A 26,291-nucleotide genomic window follows, 5' to 3' on the forward strand; every position below is an offset into this window, starting at 1 on the left:
GGGAGCTGCCAAGTATATCACTCAATTAATAACCAAAGTTCAGACATACTTAGATAATAATACACTTATATGTGGAGACTTGACTATAGCGCTTTCTGCAATCGACAGATCTTCTCAGCACAGCATCTCCAAAGAAACAAGCGCTTTAAATGATACACTGGACCAAATGGATTTCACAGATATTTACAGAACTTTACATCCAGACGCAACTGAATACACGTTCTTCTCAAGTGCACATGGAACTTTCTCCAGAATAGGTCACATACTGGGTCACAAATCAGGTCTTAATCGATACCAAAAGATTGGGATCCTCCCCTGCATATTCTCAGATCGTAATGCCTTGAAATTAGAGCTAAATCACAAGAAGAAGTTTGGAAGGATTTCAAATGACCATCCTGCTAAACGATGAAAGGGTCAACCAGGAAATTAGAGAAGAATTAAAAAGATTCAAGGAAACTAATAAGAATGAAGATACAACCGTTCAAAATCTTTGGGATACAGCAAAAGCAGTCCTGAGGGGGAAATACATCGTAATACAAGCATCCGTCCCAAAACTGGAAAGAACTCAAGTACAAAAGCTAACCTTGCACCTAAAGGAGCTGGAGAAGGAACAGCAAACGAAACCTTCACCCAGCAGAAGAAGACAACTAATAAAGATTCGAGCGGAACTCAATGAGATAGAAACCAAAGAACTGTGGAGCAGATCAACAAAACCAGGAGTTGGTTCTTTGAAAGAATTAATAAGATAGATAAAACCATTAACCAGCCTTATTAAAAGAAGAGAGAAAAGACTCAAATTAATAAAATCATAAACGAGAGAGGAGAGATCACCACCAATACCAAGGAAATACAAACGATTTTAAAAACCTAGTATGAGCAGCTTTACGCCAATAAATTAGGCAATCGAGAAGAAATGGGTGCATGTCTGGAAAACCACAAACTACCAAAACTGGAACTGGAAGAAACAGAAAATCTGGACAGGCCAATAACCAGGGAGGAAATTGAAGCAGTCATCAAAAACCTCTCAAGACACAAAAGTCCAGGGCCAGATAGCTTCCCAGGGGAATTCTATCAAACCTTTAAAGAAATCATACCTATTCTACTAAAGCTGTTCTGAAAGATAGAAAGGGATGGAGTACTTCCAAACTCGTTATATGGGGCCAGCATCACCTTAATTGCAAAACCAGACAAAGACCCCATCAAAAAGGAGAACTATAGACCAATATCCCCGATGAACACGGACGCAAAAATTCTCAACAAGATACTAGCCAATAGGATCCAACAATACATTAAGATGATTGACCATGACCCAGTGGGATTTATCCCCGGAATGCAAGACTGGTTCAACACTCGTAAAGCAATCAATGTGATTGATCATATCAGCAAGAGAAAAAAAACAAGAGTCACATGATCCTGTCAATAGATGCAGAGAAAGCATTTGACAAACTACAGCATCCATTCCTGATCAAAACTCTTCAGAGTGTAGGGATAGAGAGAACATGCCTCAGCATTTTAAGAGCCACCTACAAAAGCCCACAGCAAATATGACTCTCAATGGGGAAACACTGGGAGCCTTTCCCCTAAGATCAGGAACAAGACAGGGATGTCCACTCTCACCACCGCTATTCACCACAGTACTAGAAATCCAAGCCTCGGCAATCAGGCAACAAAAAGAAATAAAAGGCATTCAAACAGGCAAAGAAGAAGAGTCAAACTCTCCCTCTTTGCAGCTGACATGATACTGTACCTAGAAAACCCAAAAGACTCCACCCCAAGATTGCTAAAACTCATACAGCAATTCAGCAGTGTGGCAGGATACAAAATCAATGCCCAGAAATCAGTGGCATTTCTATACATTAACAATGAGACTGAAGAAAGAGAAATTAAGGAGTCAATCCCACTGACAATTGCACCCAAAAGCATGAGATACCTGGGAATACACCTAACCTAGGAGGTAAAGGGTTTCTACCCTCAAAACTACAGAACACTTCTGAAGGAAATTGAGGAGGACACAAAGAGATAGAAAAATATTCTATGCTCATGGATTGGAAGAATGAATATTGGGAAAATGTCAATGCTACCCAGGGCAATTTACACATTTAATCCAATCCCTATCAACATACTATGGACTTTCTTCAGAGAGTAGGAACAAATCATCTTAAGACTTGTGTGGATTCAGAAAAGACCCCAAATAGCCAGGGGAATATTAAAAAAGAAAACCAGAGCTGGGGGCATCACAATGCCAGATTTCAGGTTGTACTACAAAGCTGTGGTCATCAGGACAGTGTGGTACTGGCACAAAAACAGACACATAGATCAATGGAACAGAATGGTGAATCAAGAAGTGGACCTTCAACTCTATGGTCAACTAATATTCGACAAAGCAGGAAAGACTATCCACTGGAAGAAAGACAGTCTCTTCAATAAATGGTGCTGGGAAAATTGGACAGCCACATGCAGAGGAATGAAACTGGACCACTTTTTAACACCATACACAAAGAAAAACTCAAAATGGATGAAAGATCTAAATGTGAGACAGGAATCCATGAGCATCCTAGCGGAGAACACAGGCAATACTCTTTTTGAACTTGGCCACAGCAACTTCTTGCAACATACATCCATAAGGCAAGAGAAACCAAAGCAAAAATGAATTATTGGGACTTCATCAAGATAAGAAGCTTCTGCACAGCAAAAGAAACAGTCAACAAAACTAAAAGGCAACCTACACAATGGGAGAAGATATTTGCAAAAGACCTATCAGATTAAGGGCTAGTATCCAAGATCTATAAAGAACTTAGTAAACTCAACAGCAAAGAAACAATCCAATCATGAATTGGGCAAAAGAGAGGAACAGAAATTTCACAGAGGAAGACATAGACATGGCCAACAAGCACATGAGAAAATGCTCCGCATCACTGGCCATCAGGGAAATACAAATCAAAACCACAATGAGATACCACCTCACACCAGTGAGAATGGGGAAAATTAACAAGACAGGAAACAACAAATGTTGGAGAGGATGTGGAGAAAGGGGAACCCTCTTGCACTGTTGCTGGGAATGTGAACTGGTACAGCCGCTCTGGAGAACTGTTTGGAGGTTCCTCAAAGAGTTAACAATAGATCTGCCCTACCACCCAGCAATTGCACTGCTGGGGATTTACCCCAAAGATACAGATCCAGCGAAACGCCGGGACACCTGCCCCCCAATGTTTATTGCAGCAATGTCCACAATAGCCAAACTGGAAGGAGCCTTGGTGTCCATCGATAGATGAATGGATAAAGAAGATGTGGTCCCCGTATACAATGGAATATTACTCAGCCATTAGAAACGACAAATACCCACCATTTGCTTCGACGTGGAGGGACCTGGAGGGTATTATGCTGAGTGAAACGTGTCTATCAGAGAAGGACAAACATTATATGGTCTCATTCATTTGGGGAATATAAAAATTAGTGAAAGGGAATAAAGGGAAAGGAGAGAAAATGAGTGAAAATATCAGTGAGGGTGACAAAACATGACACTTAACCCTGAGAAATGACCAAGGGGTAGTGGAAGGGGAAGTGGGCAGGGGGTTGGGGTGACTGGATGATGGGCACTGAGGGGGACACTTGGCGGGATGAGCACTGGGTGTTATGCTAATGTTGGCAAATTGAACTCCAATAAAAAAAATTACAAATAAAATAAAATAAATACGAAATAAAAAAATACAAAATACAAAATATAACAACTATGAACACTAAAGTTTCCTGAGATAACATAAAATGTATCCACTGTTGGAAGTATTTGAAAAAGTAAAGATCATCCTTCTGGAAATAACTTTGTATACTCTACGGGCAACTTTTCCTTCCTTATGATTCTCTAATGACAAATCATCTTACAAAAAAAATGACAAATTATGAGTCTATTCATTTGGCATGTGTCTCTAGTCTATGCTTATACTTTTTTAAAAAAATGCATCAGAATCCAGAAAAAAGTTTTTATATTTTTTAAGAGTCCTGTAGCTTAAAAAAAATTTTTTTTCATTTAATGGATAGAGATTGAGAACCTCACTTACCTAAGAAAAAATTTCAAGTTTAATTAATGAAAAGACTAACTAAAATGTTTATTTATGTCCTCTCTTTATTCTCAAAAGATCTAAAATCAACCAAGATTATACCACACAGTAAGTTTAATTAGAAACCACAAGAAAGACAACGGCCAAAATTCAAAATTCATAATAAATCTGATCACGGCTTAAAACAGACTTTACTTTGTACTATGTATAAACACAATTTTTGCTAAATTCAATATAGGCTATCATACTTTATTAAACTTAAAAGGATAAAATTTCCTTCCAGTTCTTCATAAAAACCAGCTGTTATTCAGAAGAATCTGAGCATTTTTTGTTTTGCCAGACTTTATTAATTTGCATTTAAAATAATTTCTACCATATTTTATAATATACAGCATCTGTTTTCCCTTAGCCTCACTACCGCTGTCTTTTTAATAATAATCTCTCTAAACTCTACCTTTACATTCATCTCATCCTTCTTAAATGAATTCTTACCCCACAACCCCTCCCTCATCTTCACATCCATCTAGCTATTCTTTCCAGTTGCTTTCTAATTCTTTCTTTCCATGATGGCATACCTAAGGTTTGTTTATTCCCACCAACAGTTATAAATCTCAACCCAGTACTTCTCTGTTGTTATTACACTGTTTTCTCTTATATTCTTGAGGGCTTCCATTTCTCCCTAAGATTCTTTTCATTATAAGGATATCAAGAGGATGGTAGGTGAAAAAACATGGGGGGAAAAGTTCAAAACAACTTACCTTTGTAACATCACGCATTGCTAAAGATGTTTGAGGAGTTTCAGGTGATACAAAAGCAAGAGGAGAATAGTCAGAGAAATTGACTGATGGTTTCAAAAGAGTTTCAGTCTTATCTTCACTTGCAAAATTGTCAGCAAATATAAGTCTACATTCTTTGCTCAAAATGCCATAGTCTGCTCCTATTTAGTGAAAAAGTAAAGAGTACATGAAGATATCTGTAACTTCAAATTACTAAATAACACAAAAATGGACAAAACTCAGTGAATAACACAAATCTTCAAATAGCTTACCCCTGGCTTGCAGAAAAGCAGCCATTAGCTCTCTTAAGTTTAGCTCCGGGACAGTCTAGAAAAAAATTGGTAGTTTTCAGGATTACAAGCATCACATTTCGTAAAAATAATTGTAATATTCACCATTACCAGATGAACACCATTACAAAAAGAACACAGGTTTTGGAGGTCATTCAAATAGAGATTGAAAACTCAGTTCTGCCATTTACTAACCTACATTTTCTCATGGAGTGAAGATTATAAGAGATTTAATAGTCCCAAAATGTTACTTTTCCTACCCCTAACTGATTATTATACAAAGTCTTCCTCAAAAAGTTAAAAATAGAGCTATCCTATCACCCAGCAATTGCAGTACTCAGTATTTATCCAAAGGATACAAACATAGTGATCTGAAAGCCCACCAGCACCCCAATGTTTAAAGCAGCAATGACCACAATAGCCAAACTACGGAAAAAGCCCAGGTGCCCATTGACAGATGAATGGATAAAGAAGATACGGTGTGTATAAATACAATGGAATCAAAAAGAACGAAATCTTGCCATTTGCAACAACATGGATGGGACTAAAGAGTATTATACTAAGTGAAATAAGTTAGTTAGAGAAAGACAAATAGCATATGATTTCAATCCTATGTGGAATTTAAGAAACAAAACAGAGGTGCATAGGGGAGGGAGGGAAAAATACGATAAAAATCAGAGAGAGAGAGACAAACCATAAGCGATTCTTAATCATAGGAAATAAACTGAGGGTTGTTGGAGGGGAGAGGGTTGGGGCAATGGGGTAATTGGGTGATTGGCATTAAGGACGGCCCTTGAAGTAATAAGCACTGGGTATTGTAGGCAACTGATGGATCACTAAATTCTACCTCTGAAACTAATAATACGCTATATGTTAATTAATTTGAATTAAAAAAAAATTTAAATACTTTATTTACCAAAATAACTTAAAATAAAAATTTATCCCTAAGTAATTTAAATTCAAAAAACTAACAATAAGAAATATCATTATTGGGATGCCTGTGTGGCTCAGTGGTTGAGCATCTGCCTTCGGCTCAGGGTGTGATCCCGGAGTCCCATATCAGGCTCCCTGCACGGAGCCTGCTTCTCCTCCCTCTGCCTCTGTCTCTGCCTCTCTCATGAATAAATGAATACAATATTTTAAAAAATTAATTATTTTATTAGCTTTAAAAATTTTTAAATGTGTTTGCATGATTTATAATTGCATGACTATCTCTTATAAGAGAAAATATTAAAATTTAGTTTATAGTAGTATTTATTTAGGCAAGTTGGCATTACAAACAGTTTAAGTTGCTTTTGTTTGTCAAAATGCTAAGGACAAATGATTGTTTAACATCAGCTCCTTCCAGGAAAGTGAGAGAAATAACAAGCCTTGTGGGGTAATGATTCAGGAATGAAAACCACAGACACAGACAACAAAAAGCCATAACCAAAAATATTGACAATGAACATAGAGATGGACTGAAAGAACAGACACTAACACAGAAGCATGAGAGACATCTAACTCTGGGAAACGAACAAGGGGTAGTGGAAAGGGAGGTGGGCGGGGGGTTGAGGTGACTGGGTGATGGGCACTGAGGGGGGCATTTGGGGGAGTGAGCACTGGGTGTTATGCTGAATGTTGGCAAATTGAACTCCAATAAAGAAAATTAAAAAAAAAAAACATAAAATGACAAGAAGCAAGCCATAATACGTAACACTAAATTCAGAGCAGCAAAATTAATTTTACAAGAGAGTACTTTACCTTGGTAGGAGGACCTAAGTCTTCAATTGATGAAGGCCATGAATTATCAATATCAGCTTTATCAGAAAGACTTTAGAGCAAAAATATAAAACAAAGACAAGTTCATTTCTTTTAAAAGAAAAATCGAGTAAAAGGTCAGCTGTTTATTAAATGAAGTTTCTTGAAATACGAAAATTTAGCCTCATTCTTGTTAAGCTTTTTTTTTTTTTAAATTCCAGTACCCTTAACACACAGTGTTACATTAGTTTCATACATACAATATAATGATTTGGTAATTCCATACATCACCCAGTGCTCATGGTGACAAGTGCATTCCTTAATTCCCATCTCCTATTTCACCCACTCCCCTACCAACCTCCCCCCTGGTAACCATCAGTTTGTTCTCTATAGTAGTCTTCTTCTTGGTTAATCTCTTTTCTGTCTCCTTCACTTATTTTTATTTTGTTTCTTACATTTTACTTAGGCGTGAAATCATATGATATTTGTCTTTCTCTGACTTACATTGCTTAGCATAATATGCTCTAGCTTCACCATGTCATTGCAAATGACAAGATGTCATTCTTTTCGATGGCTGAACAATATTCCATATTCCATGTATATATATACATATATGTATATATATATACACACACACACTTCTTTATTCACTAATCCATCAGCATGCACACTTAGGCTGATGATTGCAAATAATGCTGTAGTAAAAACATGAGGTGCATGTATCCCTTTGAATTGGTGTGTTTGTCGTTTCTGGGTAAATACACAGGAGTGCAATTACTGGATTGTCAGTAGTTCTGTTTTTAACTTTTTGAGGAACCTCCATACGGTTTCCCACAGTGGCTGTCCCAGTTTGCACTTCCACCAAAAGTGCAACAGGGTTCCTTTTTCTCCACATCCTCACCTACACTTGTTTCTTGTGGTTTTGATTTTAGCCATTCTGACAGGCGTGCAGTGCTATCTCATTGTAGCTTTGATTTGCATTTCCCTGATGACGTGTGATGCTGATCATCTTTTTATATGTCTGTTGGCCATCTGGACATCTTCTTTGGGAAAATGTCTGATGTCTTCTGGTCATTCTTGACCGGGGTTGTGTTTCGGGTGTTGAGATGTATCAGTTCTTTATATTCTTATACTAACCCTTTATCAGATATGTCATATGCAAATGTCTTCTCCCATTCCGTAGGTTGCCTTTTAGTTTTGTGGATTGATTCCTTCACTGCAAAAGCTTTTGATTTTGATGTAGCCCCAACAGTTTATTTTGCTTTTATTGCTCTTGCCTCAGGAGACATAACCAAAAAAATGTGGCTACAGCTAATACCAGAGAGATCATTGTCTGTGCTCTCTTCAAGGATAAAATGGTTTCATGTGATATATTTATATCTTTAAACCATTTTGAATTTATTTTTGTAAATGGCGAAAGAAAGTGGTCCTGTTTCAATCTTTTATATACCCATTCAGTTTTCCCAGCATCATTTATTGAAGAGACTGCCTTTTCAAACCACTGGATATTCTTTCTTGCTTTGTCAAAGATTAATTAACCATATCACTATAGGTTTATTTCTGGATTTTCTATACTATTCTACTGATTTTTTGTATCTATTTAATGCCAATACTATGCTGTTTTGATTACTACAGCTTTGTAATATAACTTGAAATCTAGCATAGAGATATCTCCAGTTATGTTTTTCTTTTTCCAATATTGCTTTGGCTATTTGAGGTCTTCAGTGGTTCCATATAAATTTAGGGTTGTTTGCTCTAGTTCTGTGAAACATGTCAATGGATTTTAATAGGCTTTGCACTAAATTTGTAGATTCCTTTGGGTCCTATACACATTTTAACAATAGGTGTTCTTCCAATCTATGAGATGGAATTCTTTCCATGTCTTTGTGTCATCCTCAATTGCTTTCACCAATGTTTTCAGAGTACAGGTCTTTCAAAATTTGGGCTCTGTGTTATTTTTTTAAGATGTTGTTTATTTATTTATTTGAGAGAGAGAGAAAGAGAAAGAGTGCACAAGTAGGCAGAGAGGCAGGCAGAGGGAGGGAAAGAAGCAGGCCCCCCGCTGAGCAGAGAGCCCCATACTTGCCTCTATCCCAGAACCCTGAGATCATGACCCAAGCCAAAGGCAGACGCTTAACCGACTGAGCCAGCCAGGTGCCTCTTGGCCTCTGTTTTTAAAAAGGGTTTAGTTATCTATTTTGCTTTCACCTCTCCTAACCTGTGAAATACCCAGTAAAGCCCCAGTTTTAGTTCCCATAACTAAGTGTGACAGGTAAGGAATTCTCTGAAATGTTTGACAGCTAACTGGACAAAAGTTAACCACAATTATCACCTTCCACCTGTCAGAATGGCTAGAATCAAAACCACACCCAAAAAAATAAATATTGGTGAGGATGCAGAGGAAAAGGAACACCCGTGCGCTGGTGATGGGGACAGAAATTGGTGCAGCCACTGTAAAAAAACAAAATGGAGTTTCCTTGAAGAAGTACAAAGAGAAATACCACATGATCCAGTAATCCACTACTGGGTACTTACTTACCCAAGGAAAAAGAAAACACTAATTTGAAAAGACATATGTACCCCAATGTTTATTGCAGCATTATTTACAACAGCCAAGATACGAAAGCAACCCGTGTCCATCAAAAGATGCATAACACACACACACACACACACACACACACACACACACACAGAGCAATATTACTCAGCCACAAAAAAGAATGAAACCTTACCATTTGCAACAATGTGGATTACCTGGAGGGTATTAAGCTAAGTGAAATAAGTCAGAGCTAAATAGACAAATACTGTACGATTTCAATTATATGTAGAATCGAAAAAGCAGAACAGGGATCCCTGGGTGGCGCAGCGGTTAGGCGCCTGCCTTTGGCCCAGGGCGCGATCCTGGAGACCCGGGACCGAATCCCACATTGGGCTCCCGGTGCATGGAGCCTGCTTCTCTCCCTCTGCCTGTGTCTCTGCCTCTCTCTCTCTCTCTCTCTCTCTCTGTGTGACTATCATAAATAAATAAAAATTAAAAAAAAAAAAGAAAGAAAAAGCAGAACAAATGAACAAACAACCAAAAAGCAGAACCAGACTCATAAGTACAGAGAATTCTGTACTGCCAGAAGGGAAGTGGGTGGGGGGCAGACAAAATGGGTGAAGGGAAGTGGGAGGTTCAGCATTCCAGTTATAGTAAGTCACAGGGATAAAAGTACAGTATAGGGAATATAGTCAATAGTATTATAATAGCATTATGCAGTAAAACATGGTAGCTACACTTGTGGTAAGCATGGGGTAACAATATAGACCTGCTGAATCACTATGTTGTACACATGAAACCAACATAACATTGTGTCAACTACACTTAAATTTTTAAAAAGATCTACAAATGTTAAAGAACAAATTTATATGTTATTAGTGGGAATATTATTCCCGAAGACATTAAAAGATTAAAAATTATAAAATACAAGTTTCACAAGTCCTGCCTTATTTACATCCACATAAATTAGCAAGACCTTAAAAATCATCAAGTGCACTCAGATACCCAAGAAGAGGGACTGCTATAAAAATAGTCCCGATATCTGTACCTCTATTTCCCCACACACTGCCTAATATTTTCTTTTTGTGAGCTCCCACTCCTGGATTACTCCTCTGCAGGGCTCAGTGGCACTCTCCAACGTTTAAGTCTTTAGGCTGCCAAGGCACAGATTCCCAAAACAAGGAAAGGCTCAAATGACCAAGAATAGGAGCCATTTCCTGCTCCTGGAGAACCAGCTAAATGGAGTCTGAGTCATCCACGCAGTCATCTCAATGTAGGCATGTTACCAACTACCCAGATGAAGCTTCGTTATTGATCTGACAGCTAGTCCTACCCCACCAAACCCTACGCATACACGGGAAGGGCATCAGAGAATTACGAAAGGAGGTGGAGAGATCACAAGACCACTACCTTGGGCCATACATCTATATAGTTCAGAATCTCCATTCCCCCCATTATTTGAGAGGATCTAAGCCACCTTCTGTAAGGTGGGGTAGAAGTCGATGATATCCCCATTCCTAATTTGCTGTAAACACTCTTGCCAGTGGCTCAACTGATTTTAGTGTTTCTAAACAGAAACCCTGAAGTAGGGCAGCCGGGTAGCCCGGCGGTTTAGTGCCACCTTCAGCCCAGGGCATGATCCTGGAGACCCAGGTTCAAGTCCCAAGTCAGGCTCCCTGCATGGAGCCTGCTTCTCCCTCTGCCTGTATCTCTGCCTCCCCCGCCCCCCCCCCCCCCCCGTCTCTCATGAATAAATAAATAAAATCTTAAAAAAGGAAAGAAACCCTGAAGTATGCTAGTTCCTTCAATTAAACCAACAAAAAGAAATGCTGCTCCGGACTCTCTTGAATGCTTTATTTTATTATTTTTTTTATTTTTTAAATAAATTTATTTTTTATTGGTGTTCAATTTACCAACATACAGAATAACACCCAGTGCTCATCCTGTCAAGTGCCCTCCCCAAGTGCCCTCCCCATTCACCCCCACCTCCTGCCCTCCTCCCCTTCCACCAACCCTAGTTCGTTTCCCAGAGTTAGGAGTCTTTATGTTCTGTCTCCCTTTCTGATATTTCCCACACATTTCTTCTCCCTTCCCTTATATTCCCTTTCACTATTATTTATATTCCCCAAATGAATGAGAACATATAATGTTTGTCCTTCTCCGATTGACTTATTTCACTCAGCATAATACCCTCCAGTTCCATCCACATTGAAGCAAATGGTGGGTATTTGTCGTTTCTAATGGCTGAGTAATATTCCATTGTATACATAAACCACATCTTCTTTATCCATTCATCTATCGATGGACACGAAGGCTCCTTCCACAGTTTGGCTATTGTGGCCATTGCTGCTATAAACATCGGGGTGCAGGTGTCCCGGCGTTTCAGCGCATCTGTATCTTTGGGGTAAATCCCCGACAGTGCAATTGCTGGGTCGTAGGGCAGGTCTATTTTTAACTCTTTGAGGAACCTCCACACAGTTCTCCAGAGTGGCTGCACCATTTCACATTCCCACCAACAGTGTAAGAGGGTTCCCTTTTCTCCGCATTCTTTCCAACATTTGTGGTTTCCTGCCTTGTTAATTTGCCCCATTCTCACTGGTGGGAGGTGGTATCTCATTGTGGTTTTGATTTGTATTTTCCTGATGGCAAGTGACGCAGAGCATTTTCTCGTGTTCATGTTGGCCATGTCTATGTCTTCCTCTGTGAGATTTCTGTTCATGTCTTTTGCCCATTTCATGATTGGATTGTTTGTTTCTTTGGTGTTGAGTTTAATAAGTTCTTTATAGATCTTGGAAACTAGCCCTTTATCTGATACGTCATTTGCAAATATCTTCTCCCATTCTGTAGGTTGTCTTTTAGTTTTGTTGACTGTATCCTTTGCTGTGCAAAAGCTTCTTATCTTGATGAAGTCCCAATAGTTCATTTTTGCTTTTGTTTCTTTTGCCTTCGTGGATGTATCTTGCAAGAAGTTACTGTGGCCGAGTTCAAAAAGGGTGTTGCCTGTGTTCTCCGCTAGGATTTTGATGGAATCTTGTCTCACATTTAGATCTTTCATCCATTTTGAGTTTATCTTTGTGTATGGTGAAAGAGAGTGGTCTAGTTTCATTCTTCTGCATGTGGCTGTCCAATTTTCCCAGCACCATTTATTGAAGAGACTGTCTTTCTTCCAATGGGTAGTCTTTCCTCCTTTATCGAATATTAGTTGACCATAAAGTTGAGGGTCCACTTCTCGGTTCTCTATTCTGTTCCATTGATCTATGTGTCTGTTTTTGTGCCAGTACCACACTGTCTTGATGACCACAGAACGCTCTATTTTAATACGCTTTTCTAAACAACACCCAATATCTTGTGTTCTTTCTTTTTGTAATTGATCTTTGTCTATCTTGTCATAAACCCAAATATTCTGACATCATTTCAAAAACTCTTTCCTATTCAACCCAGTGTGGTTCTTTAAGTCACTTTAATCCCTTTTGAGTTTCAGATTCTCCACTTCAACCACCACTTGGTAAGGATGTTAAACATGGGTTACAGCATCAGAGAGTATTTTGATTAACACATCTCTAAGATTCTTTAAAACCCTGAAATTCTATCTGCTTTTCATTTTGTAGAAAAATGGAGAATCCTTAGCTGGCAGAAATGATAAAAAAAGTAATGGAATAAAAGAAACAGCAAGAAAAATTGGAGAAGTTAAAAAAAAATCAAGAAAAGAGTATAGAAAGGACATGGAGAAAAGCAAAAAAGTCTACAAAAATAGAAAAAGCTTCACAGAACTTATCAAGGGTGCCAGCCTAAAGGGAAAATTAGACTGAGAAGTCAGTAAATAGACAATTGTTAGAAATATCCTCTAAATAGATGATAAATTTAATTAACGTAACATGGTCTATACCTAGATTACATATCCTTCACTTTCAGAAAAATCATTCATCTCAAGGAGAGCAGATGTCACTATATGTAAGAGCTTACCAGATTAGGGCTTGCTTATGTAAAAAGCTATGGTACTGTGGCCATAGGTAACTGAGATCCACTTCAAAATCTTTGACAGTAAAAACCAGAAACTAGTTCCCACCGCAATAATTACCTCTAGCTATCACTAGTTGTGTCAAATGTATTAGGAGAATTCTTGGACTTGCCTGGTTCTTAAGAAAACTCTATTTCAGAGTTAACATGAAATTTGACATTCTGGGATGATCTAAGATCTGTATCTTAATTCCAGTGCTGCTGAGGGGCAAAAAATGTATGTGGGAGCCACACAGAGCTACCATTCAAATCATGGGTCTGCTACTCATTAACTATGGAATCCTGGGTCAATTAATCCACCTCCCTGAACTACAGCTGACTAGTTAATAAAAAGTAGGCTATAACAGCACAGCTCCTTGGTGAAACTATTGCAATGACTATGTAAGTAATACGTATTAAGCACATAATATAGTGTCTAGCCCAGAAGACAACACTCAACAAATCCTTTCCTCTTCACTCCCTTAGTTACCACATCGTTTTTAAAAATCCATAAAAGTCCTACCTGCTTATGGAGTCTTCTTCAGACTTCTCAGCCACTAGTAAAGAAAGCAGCAAAATACATTTTAAGTCAACAATAGAAAAATACAGAATATTAAAAGTGTAAGACCGATGATGATTGGTTAAAAAGTATTCCTTTGGGACCACACCTAGAAACCACACTACAGTGGATATTAACTGTACTATTGGTAGGCAGTTAATGCATTAAGAAATCTCATTTTCTCTTTATTTACCAAATGCAAGAAAAGAATTCTAGTTATCAGAATGTGGTACATACAAGTGGATGTTTCTAATGGTTACCATTATTGTAACCAAACCCTATGAGACTGACAGGAAATGGTATCATTAGCAGAATCATTATCATAAAGTGACAATGGCAAACTTAAATAGCATGATTTTCCTGGACTTCCACTAGTAGGAGCAGTTAAAACAGACTACACATATTTGGCTGTAGCACAACGGAACTTCTTCAGCTCCTCAGTAGAGACTGCTAAGTTCAGGATGAAACACCTCATCACAAAGTTTGGCTCGGCTCCGGTCACAATCTCGGGGTCCTGGGTGGAGACCCTCAGGGAGTCTGCTTTTCTCTCTCCCTCTGCCCTTCCACCTCGCTTGTGCTGTCTGTCTCTCAAATAAATAAACTCTTCTTAAAATCTTTTCTAGAGAAAGACATAAGGCCTAGAAAAAAAGAACATTTTAAATGGAATGAATTGAGCCTCCTGACTTGTTCAGTAGAGAGGGCCGAAAATTTCAAAATGGACTGATACTTGGCTAAGGAAATAAAAGCTTCCTTTGTCTTCCAGTATCTTTAACTTGGTATTCTTCAATCTATCCTCCACACGAGACGCCTGCAAACTATGGCCACAGGCCAAATCCAACCTGCCATCTGTTTCTGTAAATAAAGTTTTAATGGAGCACAGTCACATCTATCTCAATACATATTGCTATGGCTACTTTCACACTACAATGGTAGAGTGTGAGACCCCAGGGCCTAAAATATTCACTATCTGGCCCTTTTAAGAAAAGCTTGGTGAGCCCCATTTTATGCCATAGCCAAAGGGCCCTAATTCAAATCTAATCTGATAACTCTTCTGTTTCAAATTCTCCAATCAATCCCTGCTGGCTCCCTCCCCAACAGCCATTCCATATTCTTTATTCTTGCTGGAGAACCACAGCTTTATTTGGATATTTATTGTCCCAATATACAAAGAATGTGGTCTCACCCCACCTGCAAAAGGAGAAATGATTATTCTAAGCTAATCATAGTACATGATTTACCAGTGACTGGTTTAGGAACAAGCAAGTCATGTTACCTAGCCTATAAAATGTTAGGGGAAGTTTACTGCAAGCCTCTGAGTTTTCTTCCTATATAAAAGAAACACAGAGACAAACACAGTTCTTCTGGTCAGTGGATATTGGCATGTGAAAATATGCCTGAAGCTGTTGCTAATTAGCCAAGCAGGAAAGGAGACAGGGACCCCTGGGTGACTCAGCGGTTGAGTGTCTGCCTTTGGCTGAGGCCCTCATCCCCGACTTTCTGGATTGAGTCCCATGTCAGGCTCCCTGCATGGAGCCTGCTTCTCCCTCTGCCTGTATCTCTGCCTCTCTCTGTCTCTCATGAATAAATAAATTAAAATCTTAAAAAAAACACAACACAAAGACAGCTCTATTATGAGCACCTTGAAAGACCAAAACTCTATTTCATCTTTGCTTCCTATAACTTGCAAAACCAAAGCCAACCTAAAGATTTCTGTGATAGAGATCCACTAAGTTAAAGGTTTCTTCCTACATTTCAGACCATGCAGTGCACTAGGTGCCACCTCTGGGGAGCAACGGTAACATCTTTGTTACTGCTTTTAATAAAATTTTTAATAAAAAAAATATTTTTGTGCTTTTATAATTTGTTGAGCCCAAGTTGCCCTTTTCGAATATTTATTATGATCATCTTTTGACTAATGGTAACAGAGTGTCTTATTTCCAAAAAACTACAGTATTATGCAACGAACAGGAGAGAACATTGTCCTAATGAAGTCAACATATCACATTCTGACTTAAGAGAAGTGAAGTCACAAATAGTGAGACTGCGTTGATGCAACAGCATCTAAAATAACCTGTGCTCCTCAACAGGCTTCTGTAGGATAGGTAATCACCTTAAAAATCAAGCAATCTCATTGGTATTGCTGCACACTAGCTAAGTTTTGCAGTTCTTATTGTTTGCCATTTGTGTAAAGTACCAGCAAGGTATTGCAGAGTTCCAGTTTTAAGGATAATGAGACAAATCACGCTATAATAATATTTACTAAATGAAATCCACTTGTAAAAGTTAAAATATCCATTTGTATAACCAGTATAACTTTTATAACATGTTGATAAAGGAAACATAAAACATACCAACTTAAATATTTTTTTTTCTTATTTACACAAAGATATCACATGATATTTTAAGTATCATAACTAATAATGAGGGCACCTGGATGGCTCACTGGTTGAGGTTGTGATCCCAGGGTTCTGGGATTGAGTCCCACATCAGGCTTCCTCATGGAGCCTGCTTCTCCCTCTGCCTCTCTCTCTGTCTCTCTTAGGAATAAAGAAACAAAATCTAAAAAATACTAAGATAACGAATTTCTTTTCAGACAATACTGCCTCACATTTTAAATTACCAAAAAGAACTTCTCAAATTCTGAATCCTAGACTATTAAGAAAGAAATTAAGAAACAAAACAAATACCCATGCAATTTACACATTGGATTTGTTTTGTTTTTTCATTGCTCTTTCATTATCAAAACTGCCTCACTCTGACTTCATCTATGTTAGGACCACCATAAGTAATTCACTCTAAAAAATCGTACCTAGATCATGATTCTCTGAAGAATTTTCAGGTTTCATTTCTTCTTCATGTTCAGAAATTAGTTGGTCATTGCTACGTGTAAGAAAGAGTGACAATGTGACTTTTTTAATACTGATATGAAAAACATTTACCAGATATATCAAATTCTTAAGATTTTTCAAACAATATCAGGGTTAACATCAAAACTTAAATTACCCCATAGGTACTTCAAATTTGTTAGTTCTAAAAACTTTTTTTATTAAGTATCTAATTATAATTAAAGGAGAAACAAAAGTAAGGTGAACCAGTCATGAATTGAGGGCATTATAGCTCAGTAAACTAAGAGTTAGCTTGCCATAATGGAAAGTGTCTCAAATCCCAAAGTCCTAGCTCTAAAACCAGCAGCTTTTTGTTCTTGGACCAGCCACTTCTCTTCCACTCAAAGTCTTCCTCTATAAAACAGGAATCTTACCATCTTATATTACAAGGCCGTTAGGAGGATTTAATGAGGTATTATACCCAAAACGTGGCCTCTCAGGCAAGGTGATGCCCACAACTCTGGGAAGGGCAATATGAGACCTTCCATGACCTAATAAGAAAAGGTATTCCACAGGATTTAAAGCAGGCTTGGGGGGCAGCCCGGGTTGCTCAGTGGTTTAGCGCTGCCTTCAGCCCAGGATGTGATCCTGGAGACCCAGGATCGAGTCCCACGTCAGGCTCCCTGCATGGAGCCTGCTTCTCTGCCTCTCTCTCTCTCCCTCCTCTCTGTGTATTCCCATGAATAAATAAAAATAAAATCTTTTAAAAAAATTAAAAAAAAAATAAAGCAGGCTTCGAGTACAGATGTAGGAACAAAGGGGAAAGGAAAGTCCAGTCTCTTCCTGTAGTATTTGAACTTCTTTAATAGTTTAGAATGGTCCCAACTAAAATCTGCTAGCAGAAAAGACAAACAAAATCCTTGAAGGTTAATTCATCATGAAGGTCTGGGCTAATATATGGTTTCCACGTAAAGTTTTTGAATGTGAAGGGAAGGGTGTATGGGGCTAAAGCCAGGAGGTCCAGCTGTCGGAACAGCACGCCAGTGGCTTTGGAAGAGCAGCTGAGCATATAAGCATACGTAATAAACAAAAAAAAGTTTACGTTTGAATTCTAAGTGTGGATCACCATGAGGACTGAGGAATGAGGATCAGTAAGGGCATCCTATTAGCAAAAGTCAATCATGACTGGACTGCAGAACCAGTTTCAATAGCAATGCTGCAGGAACAGAATCAAAGGAAACCACAGAATGATGAGCATGTCCCTTTTTCCATCCAAATGGCTTATAAAAGAGGACTGCCTCTCTGGTCTTAGGGAAATCCTTAGGTTCTTGGAAAATTCAAGGGGGAAAGTATAGGTGATAACCCACAAGGAAGAGTATAGAGTTTTCTGTGAAACTGAACATCTTAGGACACAAGTAACTAGTTAGTAAAAACAGACGTTGAGGTGCCTGGGTAGTTCAGTCAGTTAAGCATCTGCCTTTGGCTCAGGTCATGGTCTCAGGATCCAGCCCTGTGTTGGGCTCCCAGCTCAGCAGAGTGTTGGATTCTCCTTCTCCCTCCACCCCTCCTCCTCACTTATGCTCACTCTCTCTCAATAAATAAATAAATAAATAAATAAATAAATAAATAAATATCTTTAAAGAAGCACCCAGCTATAACATTATGTGAACCCCATGCAGAAGGGTTATAGTTGGAATGAAACAGATACAGTGAGGATCCCTAAGGATAAAGGTCTCAAGAGAACTGACATAAAGAATCCTGCACCCATTGCTACTTCTAACTAGTCTAGCCTTTTGCTTGATTTCTGGGTGATGATAGGCCCTAACTCACTGCCATCCTAAAGTGCCTGAATCAAATTATACCTTCTCAGCTGTTACATAGGAAGTAACACTATTTTACTACATTTTAAACCTCAGTTGAGAAATAACTAGCATGTTTTATTTTCACTTTTTAAAAAAGATTTTATTTATTTATTCATGAGAGACACACACAGAGAGAGAGAGGAGGCAAAGACATCAGCAGAGGGAGAACCAGACTCCTCACAGGGAGCCAGATGTGGGACTCGATCCCCAGACCCCGGGATCATGCCCTGTGCCCAAGGCAGATGCTCAACCGCTGAGCCACCCAGGTATCCCAGTAATAACTAGCATTTTAATGTAAACACGTACATATTAATACTATTAATAATAGCATATTCTTCTGCAGTCCATCCATATACATCTTAGGAAAACCTCCCTAAAGAGAAGACTGACTATATTTCATGGTTCATCTTTTACAGCATATTTTACAGCAAGCATAAGGGCTATTCTAAAATAACAGAGAGATAACTTCATCCTTAAGAACTCAAGAGTATTTAAGCACCTAATCTGATATACTTCATCAAGGTAATATCTCACATGATGCTACAGAATTGACCACTAACATGTCCAAGTGTTCATCTTTGTAAATTAACCCCACGGCTAAAATGAAGGGACAAAAAAAGAAGCCTCTGGTTCCACTTGGGTATTATAGTAGAAGTTGCTATTGTAAAACCCTTTGATGAGCAAGAAACTATGCTGAGGTCACTGATCTGAATAGGTGAAGGATTTTTTTTAAAAATTCCCCAGTCTGCGACATCTGGGTGGCAGAGTGGTTGAGCGTCTGCCTTTGGCTCAGGGCGTGATCCTGGAGCTCCAGATCCTGCTTCTCCCTCTGCCTGTGTCTCTGCCTCTCTCTGTGTGTCTCTCATGAATAAATAAATAAAATCATTTTAAAAATTCCCCATTTTTTCCTTAAACTGGTACACTGTACCTCCAAGCCACCTGGAGGCCAGGTCGGTATAAAAGCTATCTATAGGCTTAAAACAGTAATAATATTCACACTAATGAAAAGAAAACAGTCATAGTTGCAATTAATGATGCTAAGTTAAGCATGTGGTAGGCACTAAATTACATTATATATATACACACACACATTTTATATATATATATATATACACATATATATATACGTATATACACACACATATATATATAAAAATATTATTTACACACAACCACTCTTGAAGGATATATTATTATCCTCCTTTTCATATCAGGAAAGGTATCTGGTGATGGTAAGTAATGTTTCCAAGGTCACATACCCTGCAAGGAGGCAAGCTAAGAATTAAACCTAGTCTTCTGTGAAGCTAAAGTCCATATCTTTTCTCTTTATCACTCACCTATGATTTCTCCTCATTAAAGGAAGAGTCTATTTACCTATGTTTCTCTTTCATCCTTCAATCCATTCCAATTAAAAATGAAAATGATAAAAAAGAATAAAAACTGATGAACCCAGAGTATCTGGTAATGGTAATTAACCACTTCGGGATCATCTAACAACATCAGTATTCTTCAACAAAAAGTAATAAAGCAAAGAGTCATCCAAAAAAAAAACAACTCCTACTTATGCTTATTATGCATCTTTTAAAGAAAAGTATGAAATAGAATCTTAAAAAATATTAATAAAAGAGTTCAGATATCCAGAATTGTGTCTTAAAGTAAACTACAAGTTAGAAGTCCCCGTTATAAAACTAATAATATTAATATGAAACCCTTTTGGCTAATATAAAATCCTATGGCAAAAAAAACTATTGCAAATGACATCAATCAGTATTACAAAGAAATATGAATTCTGCTATACACTGTTCATGTTGGCCTGTCAGAATAATTGCTTTCTACCTAAGAGATGACATCCTGACATTTTTCACTATATGACTATAACTTAATTCTCTTATTAAGATAAAGTTTATGACATGAGAAATTGTTATCACTCGAGACAAAATACTAAGGTTTAAAAAATAAAACAAAACAAAAAAATATTGTACCTTTTAACCTTATCCCCTGCAGGTAGACTTGCTCCTTTTCCTACTAAAAAATTCACCATTTGCTCTTTGTTTGCTTTTAGAGCAATTAAAACTGGTGTGAGGCCATCCTGTAAAAGTGCAAAAAAAACTTATAATTTATAAATTTACATATTTGCATGCTAAATTTTAAAATTACTATACATTCCTCAAAACTTAAAACATATACTGTAGAAAGTAAATAAAATTAGCCCCTTCCTTCTCATACCTCTGTGTTTTTACCACCTGCTCCTTCTTTTTAAAAGACTGCTTTCTCAGGGAGTGTGGGTGGCTCAGTTGGTCAAGCATCTGCCTTCAGCTCATGAGCTCAGGTCATGATCCCAGGGTCTCAGGATGGAGCCCTACCTTGAGCTCCCTCTGCAGCAAGAAGTCAGCTTCTCCCTCTCCCTCTGCCCCTCCCCTCCACTGGTGCTCTCTCTCCTGCTTGCTCGCTGCCTCTCTCAAAAACATAAAATCTCTTTAAAAAGTAAAATAAAATTAAAAAATAGACCTCCGCTACCTCTTCAACAGATTACCTGCAGTCATTCTACAAACTCGCTTCAAACATTGTCTGGCACCAAGAATCTTTGCTTCTCTCACAATATATACCATGGTATACACTATTCCACACCATCTAAGACCCATACATCAGGCTACCTGGCTCAGTGGGAAGGCCTGTTCTTCCCATCCCTCTGCCTTTAAGCCCAAATTGCGTTTGCTCTCTCTCATCCTCTCTTTTTCTCAAATAAATGAAATACTCAAAAATACAAAGTATCATTATTTAAAGTGAAAACTTAGACAATTAAATCAAAATATTTTCATTCAGGAAATGCTTGAGCTTCCAAATATGAAAAATCAACCCTAACTATGGCACACAACAGTGTTTCTGCAAGAGCAGCCACTGAAGGTAATGCACATCAAAGAAAGAGCAGGGAGACTGGCAAATGTGGTCATCACCAGCTCCCCATGGACACCCACCACCCCACTGAGGAACTACATAGGCTGAGCAGGAGCTACTCTCTGGAATGGGAGACCTCACCATGGTACATGGCTGGCAGATTGGCTACCAGCACAAGTAGATGCCCCTGTAGGATGTCATGACCTGATCCCTTGCTTCTGAACCTTAGGGCCTAGAACGCCCATGGCCTATTACAACCTGCTGCTTTCTCCTCCCATTTACACTCACCCAAGCTACTCCTCTGGGTCACAGTCTCCTATTCATTCCCAGAAGCATCCATTTCCTAAGACCCTGCACAGCACTCACCCTCCATCATCACCACACTCCCCTTTAGGCCTTCAATCCTTTGTGGGCTCTGAGCGCACCATCTACTTCCAGGCACTCATACGACAATATTATTACTGGGGAGGAAGGGGGCCTGGGAGATGGATCTTAGATTTTACATACTCCTTATTTTCTCTAGCCCTCCCCCTGCCTTGGTTTTGGAGTTATTTCCATGATGACAGGACCTGAGGTATAAAATTCAGGGTCTCTGTGTGTGTATGTATATATGAAAATACGTAATAAAATCTTTTGCAAATACAGATACATATCTAATGTCAAATACATTGTAAAAAAAAGTTGATCTGTACCTTGTTTTTGACCTCTATGTCTGCTTTGTGTAAAAGCAGCTGCTTGGCTATTGAGATGTTCTCCTCGAACACCGAATAATGGAGAGCGGTGTTGCCCTCGTCGTCCTTAATATTTGGATCAGCACCCTGTCCCAGCACAATAGTTGCACATTCTACATGTTGGAATTGTGCAGCCTGTAAGCATTACACCAAGAAACAGAATGTAATTTCTGGGAATTTGAAGTAAACATGCCACAGGCTTCACCAAAGAGTTATGTTTAAATGCAACAAATGTTCATTCCAAGTACTTCAATCCAATCCATCTCAGGCAGACTTAGCTGTGACCACGCACCTTCATTAGAGCTGTCCTGTTTTCTTCATCACGGAGGTTGAGCTCACATTCCAAATACATCAGGATATGCACAATATATACATGGCCTTTGGCACAGGCCAAGTGGAGAGCAGACCTATGAAAGTGAAAGGAATTGTCAGGAAATTACACTGTACTATTTCAAAACACGAAATTAATTCACATAATTTAAGGAGCCATGTTTTTCTCATGACTCCAAAACAAAGAATTATTATTCGTTTAAAGAAAGTACAGTATTTATTAGTGATTATTCACCACTCTATTGAAAGAGCAGCCTATCTGTTTAGGAAGAGCATGACCTCAGGAGGCAGCTCAAGCTGAGTATGATTCCTATTTGCACTCTGTCACATAATTGTTATCACTTATAATTATCGCAATTTCCTCATCCACAAAAGGAGCATAAAAATAGTTATCTCGGGTCACCTGTCTGGCTCACTCTGAAGAGCATGTGACTCGATCTCGGGAGCCAGGGGTTCGAGCCCCCTGTTGGTTATAGAGGTTACCAAACAATAGTAATAATAAATAAAATAAAAGGTAGTTATCTCACAAGACCTCTTGTCGTGATCCTTAAGCGAGGATCCATGCAAAGTGTTTAGAATACTAGTTCCTAGCACAAGTATTATTATAACTATTAATACAACTTACAAAGACCCACTACAATTAGGTAAAATTATCCAATTATGCCTACTTTGCAGCTACGTTTAAGGATGAGCAAGAATACTCTATTTCAATGATTCTAAGATGCTCATTTTTGTCACCTTTTAATATCTCTGACACTGGAATCCAATTTCTAATTCAACATGTCTTAAAACTATAGCTGGCATGATTTTTAAAAATTTCTTCTTGGTACATAACTAGTGGGGCATCATACACTCTACGGTGCCTTAAATGAAATAATGACATATTCAACAGGTCTGTTGCACTTCTAGTCATATGCTTGGAATTACACTGTTCAAGAACTAAAATAATTTTCAGTAGTTGAAAGCATTACGGGTAAAAGAGACTAAAATAACAAAAGGATATTTTTAAGTAATTCTTACTTCAGTTTACAAGGAAGTTTAAGCCAAAAGAAACTCAGGATTCAAATAAACGGGGACAGCTCATTTTATTTTTCAGGGGCGGGGGGGGGCGGTGGGGAAGCTCATTTTATTAAGCATTTTAATTAACAGAAAATGTTTAGATTCATAGAAATCAAGTATTTCCAATTACCAATATTAGTATTTAATATTATCGAAATGTCAAAAGGGCAGGTAAAGGTAATCTTTTACAATTTCCGATCTTCAGAAATGTTTTCCTTTGACAGGACGTTCCAAGGAAAAGCTTCACGTGAGATTAAGTCCTAATACTTCCATTTAAAATTTCTCACCTTAGGGGCACCCGGGTGGCTCAGTTGATTGAGTGTCCAACTTTTGGTTTTGGCTCAGGATGATCTCAAGGTCGTAAGATGGAGCCCCACATTAGGCTCCATGCTCAGGGTGGAGTTTGCTTGGGTTCCTCTCTCTCCCTCTGTCCCTTCCCTCTCCCATGACCTTCTCTCTCCTTTTAAAATAAATACATCTTTTAACATTTACAAAATAAAATAAAATCTCTCATCTTAAGATTGCCTGGCTGGCTCAGTCAGTAGAGCATGTGTCCTTAAACGTCGAGCCCCACGTTGGTAAAGAGATTACTTAAAAATGAAAGCATTAAAAACTAAATGCATAAGATTTCTCATCTTGCTCATACGGGGCAACATGAAGTCTTTTTAAGAATGAAAAAGATCCTGAGTAGACTATGTCTGCTACATATCCTGTGTTCAGGTTCTGTTTGGGAAATACATGGACTGAAGAATAAATACATTTGGAGAGTTCAATAGTTTTTTTTATCTATTAATATGTATACTATATTTAATATATCTACTTAAAGATATATTAGATTTTTTATCTATTAATATATATACTATATTTAATATATCTATTTAAAGATATATTAGATTTATCTATTTCTTTGAGAAAGAGAGAATGCATGAATGTGGTGAAGGGCAGACGGAGAGGGAGACAATCTCAAGCAGCCTCCCCATTGAACATGGAGCCCGACAGGGGGCTCAACCCCACAATCCTAAGATCATGACCAGAGCCAAAATCAAGAGTCTGATGCTCAACAAACAGCCACCAAGACAACAGGAAAGTTCAGTACTTTTAAAGAAAACTTTTGTAAAGTAAACTAATACTTTTGAAATAGCAATGAAAATTTATATTTGCTACTTTTTTTTCAGAAGAGGGAAACAAAAATTCTATAAGCTATGGCAGTATCATTTGTATTTTTTATTTTCATAAGGATTTAATAACTAAAACAAATTATTAATCATTTACTTATTACACGTTATAAAGCCATACATAACAAAATCGTATGTATATATTTAATGTATGCATAATAAAATCTACAATACACATAAAAATATTCCCCTTACTTCTGAAGAGGCTAAATAAAGGTTGTCAGAAAATACCAATCCTGGCCCATCAAATTTTTTTAAATAGAAAGAGGGGCACCTGGGTGACTCAGTTAGGCATCTGCCTTTGGCTCAAGTCATGAACCTCGGGGGTCCTGCGATCAAGTCCTACGTCATCAGGCTCCCTGCTCCACGGGGTTTCTGCTTGTCCCCCTGCCCCTCCCTGCCGCTTGTGTGCCTGATTTCTCCCTCTCAAATAAATCAATGAAGCCTCTTAAAAGTAAATAGAAATTCTTTTTGTCTCTACAACAAGATTCATATTCTTGCTGTTCTCCTGGATTACTTCATTGATAATAAACCTTTGTTGGAATTTTTATATACCTTTTCCTGTAGAAATCAGAGACTTCTTTTTTAAGAAACAAGAAAACTAGTTTTATATTTTGCACATCTTTTTGGCTATAACAAAACCATTGTCTGTCTGCTTATGTGTTTGTATCATCAAAACAATTTTTTCCCCTCATTTAATGATCTACTAAAGTACAGCTTTGCATGTTAATGTGTATCAATTATCTTTGCCACATTCAGTGGTCACATAGTAGTCCAGCCTATGGATACACTGCCTATAATTTATACAGGCCATTAGATGAGTTCTTAATACATTGCTATTGTAAATAGTGCTGAGAAAAGCATATTGCATATTGTTTATCTTTAATTATTTACTAAGCGTACTTTACATCAATAAAATTCATGGGTAAAAGGAATACATATTTTTCAATTGGGACTTAACCAACGAACTATCCGAAAAGTCAAAAACAACTTTAACCAGGAGTATAAGTACCATCATTCTTTATCTTCACAAAGCTTACACATGGAAAATGGGATTTTATTCCTTTTATATTTTAGATTTTTTTTTTAATTTATTTGACAGAGAGAGAGAGCACCAGCAGAGGGGAGGGGCCGAGGGAAAAGCAGACTCCCCACTGACTAGGGAGCCTCACCAGGGGCTGAATCCCAGGACCCAGAGATCATGACCCTGAGAGGAAGTCGGAAGCAGCCAACTGACTGAGCCACCCAGAGGCCCCCCTATTTCATTCCTTTAATACCTTCCCTGTAAAACAAAGACATTTTTTTTTATCTGATACACATATGTTGTAAATATTTTGCAAGGACATTCTTTTCTTATATTATTTTCTGATATACAGAGAGTTTTAATTTTTTATGTGGCTGAATCAACCTCCAGAACTCTTGCTTTTATTTATTTATTTTTTTAAAGATTTTCTTTATT

The 26,291-nt window shown here is 38.0% G+C and overlaps 1 protein-coding gene across 11 annotated transcripts in view; it reads right to left on the reverse strand.

The window, feature by feature from the left end:
- LOC112670194 (ankyrin repeat domain-containing protein 26-like) overlaps positions 1-26,291 on the reverse strand; it is a 212,535-nt gene that overhangs the window by 93,560 nt on the left and 92,684 nt on the right. For all 11 annotated transcript variants that reach the window (XR_007405833.1, XR_007405834.1, XM_049101118.1 and 8 more), the window contains 8 exons: positions 22,561-22,675; positions 22,230-22,403; positions 20,625-20,731; positions 16,765-16,835; positions 13,920-13,953; positions 6,865-6,934; positions 5,104-5,158; positions 4,814-4,992 (listed from right to left, as the gene is read on the reverse strand). Coding sequence is in view for 9 of the 11 variants with exons in the window: in XM_049101118.1 (XP_048957075.1) it covers positions 4,814-4,992; positions 5,104-5,158; positions 6,865-6,934; positions 13,920-13,953; positions 16,765-16,835; positions 20,625-20,731; positions 22,230-22,403; positions 22,561-22,675 (805 nt within the window). In the remaining 2 variants the exon portion in view is untranslated. The remainder of the gene's footprint in view (positions 1-4,813; positions 4,993-5,103; positions 5,159-6,864; positions 6,935-13,919; positions 13,954-16,764; positions 16,836-20,624; positions 20,732-22,229; positions 22,404-22,560; positions 22,676-26,291) is intronic.

Source organism: Canis lupus, chromosome 25, assembly GCF_003254725.2.
Source record: "Canis lupus dingo isolate Sandy chromosome 25, ASM325472v2, whole genome shotgun sequence".
Taxonomy (NCBI): domain Eukaryota; kingdom Metazoa; phylum Chordata; class Mammalia; order Carnivora; family Canidae; genus Canis; species Canis lupus.